This window comes from Hesperophylax consimilis, chromosome 19 (genome assembly GCF_061612785.1).
Source record: "Hesperophylax consimilis isolate HC1 chromosome 19, BYU_Hcon_1.0, whole genome shotgun sequence".
Lineage (NCBI taxonomy): Eukaryota > Metazoa > Arthropoda > Insecta > Trichoptera > Limnephilidae > Hesperophylax > Hesperophylax consimilis.
In genome coordinates, this window is record NC_142854.1 from 4,710,565 (window position 1) to 4,722,613 (window position 12,049).

The 12,049-nt window shown below is 36.4% G+C and overlaps 1 protein-coding gene across 2 annotated transcripts in view; it reads right to left on the bottom strand.

The window, feature by feature from the left end:
• The window catches only part of Sardh (Sarcosine dehydrogenase), a 28,983-nt gene that overhangs the window by 15,938 nt on the left and 996 nt on the right, over window positions 1-12,049 (bottom strand). For both annotated transcript variants that reach the window (XM_089642861.1, XM_089642862.1), the window contains exons 2-7: window positions 11,577-11,687; window positions 9,193-9,335; window positions 8,593-8,802; window positions 3,944-4,067; window positions 2,415-2,623; window positions 432-618 (exon numbers count right to left, since the gene is read on the bottom strand). In XM_089642861.1, the coding sequence (XP_089498987.1) occupies window positions 432-618; window positions 2,415-2,623; window positions 3,944-4,067; window positions 8,593-8,802; window positions 9,193-9,335; window positions 11,577-11,687 (984 nt within the window). The remainder of the gene's footprint in view (window positions 1-431; window positions 619-2,414; window positions 2,624-3,943; window positions 4,068-8,592; window positions 8,803-9,192; window positions 9,336-11,576; window positions 11,688-12,049) is intronic.

Consider the following 12,049-nt stretch of genomic DNA (forward strand, 5'->3'; position numbering starts at 1 on the left):
CATAATAGATGTCAAAATACAATAAAAACGAGAAAATATCCCAAATATGCTTGTTTAATTGAAAAAGCTAAAAATCTCTCTAAGCTGTAAGATTAGCAATCCGGATGAAACGGGTTTAAATACGAAATGAGCACATTTATTTTATTTAAGTTATTTGAGTTATTTCACAACTTATTTGTAACATGTAGTATATTTGCGGCACATTCTGGAGAAATGTTGCTTGAAATGATTTTAGCCGTGTTTGGTGACCTGATTTGTAAAACCAGGCACTTCCCCATCTCCTTCCCCTCCATCCTAAATTCAGTCTCATAACATACCATAGTCTCACTGGCTCCAGGCGGTTGGGAATGTTGTGTACCCCACCTAATTTAAAATATATGCATATTATTTTCAATTTTTAATAGATAATGCTGTAATAGTAATGATCTCACCCAGTAGATGCGGATCTTCTCCCAGCAGCGGTTTGTGGTCGGGCGTGAAGGACTCGGGCCCGCAGACGGTGGAGCGCACGCCTGCGTCCGTCATGGCGGGGCACAGCGAGCCCGCGCCCTCCACGTGCGCCGAAAAGATGCCCCAGTCCAGCTCGTACAGCCCAAACTCAAAGTCAGCGGGCAGGCCCTAGTCACATACATGCCAATAGGGAATTCTCTTCACACCAAAAAATCACTTATTATTAATTATTCAAATGTAGAAACACTTCAGACACAAGAATACATAGTTTTTATAATTTTCAAAAATCATTTATTAAAGTTATAATGACTTTAAAAACAGGCGCGAACGAAATATTTCAATGCAGCTAAGAACGCCCAGTGATTGATCAAGCGTTCAAGGGCGAACGATGACGTCACGGTTGACCGTCCTGAGTAGATCCTGCAAACCGATGGCGGTGGCGGCGGCAAAGGTGTGACGTAGCACTTGTGACGTAGCACTTGTGACGTAGCGGCCAAGATGGCGCATGACCGTTTTCAGAGCCGAAATAGCACGCAATTTTTAAAACAACTACAAAAAATTGAAAATGCATTTTAAAAAAAAGACAAAAAAGAGGCACATAATAAAATAATTATCTTTATTGAAATAAATTATTTACAAAATGCACGAGAATTCCCTATTACCAAACTATTATACTTTAGTACAAAATATCAAAACGTGTCAATGAGTCCGTTTATTACATTTTTGTTTGAAAAGCAATGTTTTTGAGGTTATGTGCACTGAGAGAGCATAATAATTATGAGTTATTAAATTGTAAATAAATAATGCCATAGTGGATGATTGTTTTTATCAAGAACCCAATTTAAATAAACTGTTTTAAATCTGAATCTCTTAAACTGAGCAGTTGGGACTCTTGTGCGGTATTCACATAAAAAAAGCATTTCTTGTGAAATGACATCACTTCTTCACAATGTTTTTTTTTAATATCTGGCCGAATAAATAAAACTAATTATTCGAAATCAGTTTCCGAGTCGCGGATGAAATTACCTACATCAAATCTATCTTACATTCTCAATAAATAAATATAAAAATTTCATGGTCGAAAATACGATTGAACTCGAGATCTGTGTTTCCTTCCTGATGGAACTTTCATCATGATGATACTTTCTGTGATCGCTAAAACTGCAAGAACGACTTCATCGTCGAAACTCATTGTGACAGTCGACAGCGAAAAACTGAGAGGATGCATATCTTCTTTATTAGACATCTACAAAATAATGATATAATGTCTGTGGCCACGCCCACCGCACTCCAATATTTTAGCAAAGAGAGGAGACGGAATGTTGATGGATGAAAACAAAAATGTTTGATGTATTGTTTGTGGAAACAGTCGCAGGAGACCCCGCTTTACATTGTTGTAGTTTTTACGGTTTTTGATTTTTAATGTTTTATATTTCATCCCTTTGTAGAATAAATTGTTTTGCATATTGAGTTTGTCCTTTTTCGGTATTCCGATTTCATTGCATGTCCTTGCGATGTCTGTGAATGTCCTTGTTGTGTATAATTTTGTTTTAAAATATATTTGTAACAGGTTATTTATTATTTTATTTATAAACATCATCGCGCTCAATATCAGCATCTGTTTCACTGTTTCAATTAAATTCTAATTGATCTGTATTGGAGATTTTGCAACCAATTTTGTTCTCTGTAGTTTCGCTACACAAGAAAGGAATAGTTGAGTAGTAGTTAAGTAAGAAAATGGTAAGTTGTGAGTGAGTGTGTGTTTAATAATAGAACAACTGACCGAGCGCGGTGAAATAATTATGAATGAAATATAATTATATTATAATCGTGAAGGTGCGTATATATGAACGCTTCGTAAACCGCACAAAAAAAAGTAATTTATCATAACTTTTTTATTTGGGCACTAACGAAAAGTTTTTCATATGTTTTACATACAAAAATTATAATAAAAGTTTTCTTACTTCGTCCAGCAGAATAGGGTTCCCCTCGTACCCGCCCATGCAGATTGCGTCCCCTTGAATGCGGAAATAGAAAGCATGGTCGTGATCTCGCACGTTAGGCAGGTCGCGTGCCCCCGGAATGGTCTCCGACACGATGTAGGCGTGCTTCATGGGCACGATAGGCAGGCCTGGCGCGCCTGTAAGTTCACGCACCCCGCTGCCCCAAGCTCCTGGGGAAGCAAAGAAAAAAAAGGTAATCATTTTGTTTTGTGAAGAAAAAACCTTGACAATGAACCCAATGTGATTGAATCTGTCACCCAAATCTAATAACTTGGAGGGCTTCGAAGCAGAGAATGGATTGTGTTGGGAAGTAAGAGCTTTATAGATGCACGCACAGATGGCAGTGCATAGAGCTTGCGTGGAAGTCCGCAAGATGGAGCCAGTGGCCAGTTGTCGCCAGGGCCAGTGCGAAGGCTCTCGGAGAAACTCACTGTCCCAGATTCCAATTGGCCAGCTTCTAGTTAGGTCGACTATCGAGTCACCATTATAATACGTGGAGTATTAATAAATCCCTGATTAATATAAAAGAACCATTTTATTATTAAACTCCTTCCAAGACGAGTTGGAGTCCTATTTGTGCGAACACAACAGATTGCTACAATAGACATCCAAAATTTGACCCACTAAAAAATCTGGCTATCATTCTGACAAGCTGGAGGCAAAACAGGTGACCATATTTTTACCACCAGGATGATTCGAGAATGCTTTGAATAAACTACGAAATCAGTCATACATTGATTGCCGAAGAGCGAACATTGAAATAACCAGACCCTACGCAGAAAAGTATGGTTCGTTAAAGTAAGGCAACGGTTTGCAGCCCATTCCATTGTGATATTTTTCTGCACAGGGTCTGAATATTCATTTTTAACTGTTCGTGAGTGAGTGGTGTAAATTAAAAAATACTTGTAAATATGTCTAACAAATATAAGGCGATGGATGCATTTACGTCGTGTAATATTTTAAATCGATCCGCTATCAATAACACCCCTTACATAGATGGCGATAAGGTTTAAATTCCCGCTTAACACAATCCGCCTGTTTTGATTTATGCAAGAAACAAACGTGGCCAAAAAGTGCCTTTTATTTTATTTTGTGGATGTTCAGGCATAAATATTTAATTTTTTTCCGATCATTTTATAAATAACTTAATTTACAACATTATAAAATAAAATCATAACCGAAAATCAGTTCGTAGGTAGGAGATTTTGAACTTTAAAGCAGTTTTCATAGACCTTATACATTTATTTTTTGGGCTTATAAAAAGACTTATCCAAAAAATACTCGATTATTTCGAACATTTCTAGGCAACCAAATTTTCAAACCAAAAACACATGATTTTGCATTACTACGTAGTGCATCGCCTTAAAAAACCATTGACGAATAGCAATATTTTGAGGGAATATTAAATTCGTTCTTCCTTCTACCGGTATTTTTATGGAAGAGCACGGCCAAGAGACGCCAAACGTCCAAATTAGAAAAGATATATTTACCTGTGCAGTTCACGACACACTTGGTGGCGATTGTTCCTTTATCAGTGACAACTCCTTTCACTTCCTTGCTTCCCAGGGAATTACTCCCCGTCAGGATCTGATGTACGGGGGTTCGCTCAAACACCTGCAAATCAACACCATGTGAAGAGAATGAAGAGATTCCAATTCACTACATATTATGCGAATGTCCAGCACTGGCGGGCTACCTTGGAAGACACATTGGGAAACCAGGAGACATAGCTGATGAAGAGACCGGGTTATTTTTAAAAGAATGAGGTAAAATGGGAGAAATGGGGCTTCTGTGGTTGAGGGGTAAAGCAGTCCGAAGATTGCGGGTTCAAATCCCAGCACGCGCCCAAATTTGTGTTATTTATGCAATTTATTTATTCAGGATTGAAAGGTTGCTTGAAATGGCTTTAGCTTTAAAAATAGCCATGTTTGGTGATCAGATCTGAATAGCCAGGTACTTCCCCACCTTCCTCAACCCCATCTCCTTCCCTTCCCCCATTACCTTCAGCCTCACAACATACCCCAATTAGGGAAGTCTTGAGGAGTGTTCACATAAAAAAAATAATGGGCCTATAGCCTTAGTGCTCACGGGAACTGTAAGTAAAACTTCTCTGCATTATAATAATAACATTTGATCAATGTCTCTATGCAAGTTGCTGTTACAACTGTTGTTGAGAAAATTAAATCAAATTGTTAATAACATACTCTCTCTCCCTGCTGTGTGTAAGATATCTAAGATATTTTCATATGTGCCTCAGTTTAAAATAAGAGTTTAAGCATGAAAACTGTAAAGGTGTGGCTTATAAATGAAAAATCTATATATCTATAAAAAATAAAGGTGTGGCTTATAAATGAAAAATCTATATATCTATAAAAAATAGAGCAAACAAATAAGAAAAGGAAAGACATTATTTGAAAGTTTTAATTCTAATATAAATGAATGTAATTATTTTTTATTTTTTCACTAACAAGCTTTTGATTTCCAGAAAAAAAAAAAAAACATTTTTGACTTAGTTAACTAGAATTATAATTCTATTACATTGTACTACAGTACAATGTTATTCACTTTCAATGTGTGTTATCGTATATGTCTAATTTTTGGATGTGTGTTATCTGTGTGCTATATTGTCTTGTACTTTTGAATGTACGTTATCGTATTGTCATTCAAAGTGTTAGTGTACTTGGGACGCTTTAGTGAGTTCTATGATTGTATGTAAGAGTCTGTTATTTATTTCATCTAACCCGAGACTTATACTGTATTATAATTGTATATTGAGATAGAACCTGCAGACAAGCAGCCATGTGGCAGCTTCGTGGGACTATCTATATATTGTCTAAAAAAAAAAAAAAAAATGTAAAATTTTTCAGTCAATAAAGAATTATTATAAAAAAAAAAAAGTTATTTTCATTAAGGTGTTTTTATTAAGGTGTGTAAGATATCTATGATATCTCAGTTATTTTCAATAAGGTGTTTTTATGTTTTTCTGTTTATTTAAGTTTTTTTCTGTGTGTAACATGAATTTTATGTGGAAACTTCACTGGTTAATGCAAACATGTAAAATGTAATTCTTTATATAAAATTGAGTAACTGTTTGTTTCCTCAAAATCTAAAATAAAATAAAAAAATAACGCTGCCCAAAACCTTGGCTAATGAAGAAGGAAGCTCAACATGACATAATATCCCAAAAATAAATCATGATAAAAAATATAAAATATGTAAAATAGAAGTATAAATATAAATTAGGCTTTAAAAAGCTTTGAAAGAAATTATTCTGGCGGCAGCAAGGCTTGTCGTTTTAAAAGCGGCGTCACCTATATGTCGATATCTGAATTGATTCTATTCAACAGTAAGATTGCCCTCCCACCTGCATGGCAATTGTCAAGTTATTCCTGCAGGCCGGGAGATAAAACATCTATGCTATTGGTGACGGAGATATCCATCGGGAACACAGAAATTAATGCTTAATGACTTGATTTCATTTTGATCTCTCCAACAAATCAGTGATCTTCTGCTACTCACGCGTTTTACTTTGCCAGTGATATGAGTTTCTCGATAATAATAATAATAATAATACCTGGATGACTTTTATAGCGCCGTTTTTGTGCAAAAACACCTCAAGGGCGCTGTTCAAACTTATAATACATTTCTACAGTGTTATTACTTATCTATTTATGGAGAAAATATACAGTACAATACTTACCTGGTAGGTCACTTGAGATTAACACTTAATTAACATTATCTAATTGTTTATTGGCGAAATTTAGATACAGGATTTAGGACTTAATTGAAAAATTGAATATAACTGGACTTTCTCTTAGGATTGGTATATTTAATTTAAGGGTACGACAGCGTAAAAAGGTAAGTTTTTAGTTTAGACCTGAATTCTGTTGGACTTGTTATGGATCTTAGTTCCGGAGGGAGTTTATTCCAAGCCTTCGGCCCAGATACTCCGAAAGCGCGATCACCAAACTTAGTATTTGGCTTGCGCATAGGTTCTATCAGTCTGCCTACAGCTGCTGATGTTGCTGATCTAAGCGTTGACTGCCTCAGACCAGTGTTTTCCGGGAAGCATAGTTCAGAGATGTAGGGTGGGGCCATTTCATTGATGGATTTAAACACCATCCAGCACAGTTTGTACTGGATTCTTTCAGGGCACTTGAGCCAGTGAAGGTTACGAAGGTGTTCTGAAATGTGCGAATATTTTGAAACCCCGGTTATGAGCCGTGCTGCTGCATTAAACACTGATTGAAGTTTGTCAATTTGATATTTTGGAAGGCTGGCATAAATGCCGTTGCAGTAATCGAGACTTGAGACTATGTAAGAGTTGATAAGTAGTTTTGTTGCTTCTGAAGGAAGGTTTCTTCGGACAGACTTGAGTTGTCTTAGGTGAAAAAAACCGGTGCTTACAGTCCTATTTATTTGACTTTTAAACGAAAAGTCTGAATCTAAATTGACACCGAGAAGTTTGACTGTTGTTTTTGGGATGATATCGCTGCCGGAAATAGTAATAGGTGAATTGTCTATGAAATGTTGACGTTTGTTTGTGGCTACCCAGAGAAACTCAGTCTTAGATGGATTGAGCTTCAGCTTGTTTGAAGACATCCAACGAGTTATTGCTTCTAGACATTCAGTTATACGGATCTTGAGACTATTGATTTCATTTGGAGCGCAGTAAAAATAAACTTGCTGATCGTCAGCGTAGCAGTGAGACAAGAGATCAAATGACTCGATTATTTTGGCAACATCATTTGTAAAAAGGATGAAGAGAAGTGGACCCAAAACGGATCCCTGGGGTACCCCTGAAGAAAGTGTTGCGAAGTTGGACAATTTATTTCCAACCCTCACGGCTTGTAAGCGATTGGATAAATAGGATACCAGCCAATTTTTTATGTCGGAATTCAAACCAAATGTTTCCTCTAATCTCCTAATGAGGAATTCATGATCAATCGTGTCAAACGCTGCACTCATGTCTAGGAGTGAGATAAGTGATAACTTACCTGACTCTACGGCCAGAGTTATGTCTGATAGCATACGAAGTAGTCCGGTTTCAGTTGAGTGGAACTTTCTGTACGCAGATTGACGTTTTGCGAATAATTTATTTGAATTCAAGTGACTGGTTATTTGTGCGGCAGCAATTTTCTCCAGGATTTTTGAAATAAATGGTAAGTTTGAAACGGGCCGATAATTACCTAAGTTATCGGCGTCTAGATGTGAATTTTTCAGGATTGGTGTAACTACAGCTGACTTGAGTGGTTCAGGAAAGTCACCCGTGCTAAGTGATTTATTAAAAACATGAACTAGGAATGGAGCTAAAACAGTAGAACATTGTTTTAATAACCATGTCGGTATGGGATCAAGACTGCACTGTTTATTAGGCGAGCTTGAAATAATTTTTATTACTTCTTCCAGCGTTGTGGGTTTGAAGGAAGACAAAATTCCTTTAGAATTTAAAGTGAATATTGGCGGAGGGGCGTGAGATGCGGAAGCACGAATGGATTCAATTTTTTCCCGAAAAAAAATTGAGAAAGCTTCCGGGGTAATATCTATTTTCGTTGGAACAGTGACTTCCGAAATTACTGTCTTTATTGAGTTCCAAAGACGTCGCGGGTCGGTTCGTTCAGAGTTAATCTTTTCTTTCCAATAGTCTGATCTTTTGGAATTAATTTTACACGTATACTGTTTTTGAGCAAGGATTCACTCGTCTCTTGTAGTTACAGAAGAGTTTTTCCTATAGGTCCTCTCTAATTTCCGCATAAGTCTCTTCTGGTTTCGACATTCATCGTCGAACCAGCCGTCAGACTTTCGAACTTTCCGTGTTTTTGATGATGTCGGGGCATATTTATTTAACAGACATGAAAGTATTTTATTATATGTCTTGACAAGTTCAGTAGGGGTCTTTGTTTCCCAAACATTGGGTGTACATAAGAGAGAGGTCTGTAACTCTTCCAGAAAATCGCTAAAGCAAAATTTACGCCATTCCCTTGATACAATGGATGATGGAGTTCTCAGTTTAGCGAGCATTGTGTCCAAAATATCTTAGGCAGATAGTTGATTGCCTATTGTGGATTAGTGTGCCTAGCTGCAGTTTATGGTAATGCATACAAATTTGTCACGGTGCATGCGCAAGTTCTTTAGTCACCTGAGCGCCCTTGGAGCGCGCCACCCTGAGCATGGCAGCCGTGGCCATGGCGGGGTCCACCAGGCCGTCTGCGGGGCTGAAGAGAGCTGATCGCAGCGGCCCCGACAGCAGCGGCCAGCGTTCATGCACCTCTTTAGGGGTCAGCTTCTCGCTTTGCACCCCGAACGCGCCGCCCAGCGTGCTAAGGCGCGCATACTCGTCTGTACGCTCCTGAAAATCAAATATATTTATTTATGAACGAGTACAAATTACTTTTACTGTTTTTTTCTTAATACACCCCAGAAATTAAACACTTAACCCTTTCAGACCTTAATTAAAATTGGCAGTGGAATAACACAGTTGATGCTTGATAAAAATTGGTAGAGTTATTTGAAATTTTTTGTTGTTTGTTAATTTTATTTTTTCAGTATCTTAGAATTTTTGCAACTTTCATTTGAAAGAATATTAGGTCTCATAGTGTGTATTTCACATAAGATGACAAAATCATACCAAATATGAAATATATTATATTTTTTTAATAAATTTCATTAAATTAAACATTGAAAGAACCTTCAAAATTACATTAAAAAAAGAAGAAAGTGAATGAATGGGTGTACAGACCTGGGTGTGTGAGATGAAGAGTCCTCCGTTGTTGATCCATCCTGCTGGTTCTCCGCTTTCTTTCTCCAGTCCGCCGTACACAGCTCTGGAGCGGGCCAAGAGTTGGACTTCCATGTCGTTGGGACGGAGACTCCATACTAGACCTGGAATTATTCATTTTTAGATCAATCAAATTATTCAACAACAACCTTTTCTTTTAACTTATTTTGAAGGTTATAACCTTAAATGTAATACATCATTGAAGACAAAAATAATAGAACAAGACATAGAAAAACATAAAAATAAAGGTCACAACTAGGAATCGAACCCAGAGTTACCGGGACAGGCGTCTTAAACCACTCGACCATTGTGAACTATTTAACGTTGTATTTGTCGATATATTTTAAATACAGAACTAACAATATCATCTTGCAACTAATTTTTTCCATATTTTGGCAGCTACCCTTTTTAACTAAGTTTCTTATGAAATTGGTTTGTAACCTAGATAGTGTTGTAACATATAAAATATGCAACGATAAAGGGTACCTACATTCCGAGTCATTAATTTGTCTTTGATGCTTTTATGCACTGGTATCCCGATATTTGTCTATGATATGTTAGAAGAAAAAGATCATTCTTTGATGAGTGGTTCATTTATGATTCTTTATCAAGTCGCAAGACCAGTCGGAACTCCAACTCGGGTCGAAAATTGGAACCGAAATGTTGTGACTTAATAAGATTGTCTAACTGTATCCACCAATGAAAAACTCTAAAAGTCTATGGAATAAACTTTCAGAGTTTTTCATTGGTGTATAGTATAATAAGTAGGTTCCGAATGAAAAATTTTCTGTCTATATATTGGTATATCTATGGTTTTTCAGGACCAATTTGTTTCGTACAAAAAGCCCAAAGATGTCGATCTAGTGAGTGGTTTATTTATGCGCTAGACGAAACAGAAGCTCTCGCCTGGTGTGTTACTGACGAATCAAGATCGAACGACATGTAATTTTTTTTAAAGTGGAACAATGGTGATCCGAAAGAATCGGAATATTTTTTAGTCTGGCGATGCAACTTTATACCCAGAATGATTGGATAATCACTAACCATGCAAATAAAGGTCGTATTTTTATATCCTCTTCCAACATTTTTGGTTAAATTGGGATTTTATTAATGTCCTTGCTGCTATGGACGTGCAGCATTCATGTAAAGAGGTTCTAGTCTGAACTAAAGCAACTCACTGCCTGTAATTTTGGATCAACGATCGCCAAGATCCTTCGAAAAACCATGGAGTAATGACTATATCGCCATCTCATCTGTCATTCAACAAGGAGGCAGAAGTGCTTAGCTTATACACTGTATAGCAGTGTCTCGGATAAATAGGTCCCAATGGTTGAGTGGTTCAACACGCCTGTCCCGGTAAGATAAGAGATCCTGGGTTCGATTCCTAGTTGTGGCAGTTATCTTTTTATTTTTCTGTATTTTGTTCTATGACCGGTCAGTGACTGAGTTGGCATCGCATTTAACATAGCCAGGCATCGTATGTTCAATTTCTCGGCTGACTCAGTCCTCCATCATAATACAAAGCAGCATTTCCTGCTTACTGTGGTGGTAGTAGGAGATTTTCAAATATTGTCGGGTTATTCATAATCCGGGAATGTTTGTCGTTCTTTAAAATATTTATTAGTATTATCCTGTTCTCTAAAGATATAACCATATTATTATTTATTTATTTATTTAGCCTTGAAGGCTTTTACATGAACATATTGTTAGGTAAGTTGTTCAGGAGTACAATAATAAGGACGGGTTGTTTAACAGAATTTGAACAATTCATTAAATTTCAAAGCAAATTTTCAAGTTCTGTGAAAGTCCTATTCAAGTTCTGTTAGTATATCATTATGGGCTAGTTGCTTCACGGAACAGAGTTTGTTGTAAAGCATATTTGTAATTAACAAATCTTTTTTACGCCCGACTGGGTGTTTTACAGAACATAGAAAAATCAATATAACGATAAAATACGTACATGAATTTTTTTTTTAGATCCGTTACAAAAATATTCTAATCTATTAGTCTACAGAATTTTAATTTCGACACCAAGTGGTGGCGGTAAACATCGATTGAACTATATAATATAATATTTACTTGTAAGATAATAAGTTATTTGGGATGCCCTTGCAAGACAACATCCCCAAATATGACAAAGAGAGGGAAATAAATTTACAATGTGTCGAGTCAATGTGAAAAATATATAATCCAATGTCAATTAATAAGGTTATGAAAAAACTTTATTAATAGACATTGGATTATTTATTATATATTTTGAAATAACTTTACAACGTGTGGAGTCAATGTGAAAAATATATAATCCAATGTCTATTAATAAAGTAATAAAAAGTTGTGTAATTAACCTGCAGTGTGCCAAGTGGTTCCAGAAGTGATGCGCGCTCTCTCCAACAATACTGCTTTGACTCCTCTCTTGGCCAGAGTGTACAGGGTACTACATCCTGCTATACCCCCTCCTGTTCTAACAAAACTACCATCAGTATCTACTTAATTGTTTCTTCTTTGGGATGATGATTAATGATTAGTTATGGTTCAAATATTGTTACAAAATACTGTCAAATTACCAATCTGGCCACTAATGGAACACATTTTTTCTTTCTTTTGGAAATATTTTGTGTTTGTGATTACTTTATGTTTGCTTCATTCAAATGTTAATAGTTAACCTCGATACAGGCTTAGTCTTAATAAGTGAATAATAAATTTAAAAGAGTTTGTCTCGTAATTTTTTATTTATTTTGATAATAACGGTACGAGTTTTCTTAGTGAACATTGGTAATAGTTACGTCACACGCTGTACAATTTATAATTCGAATGGCAG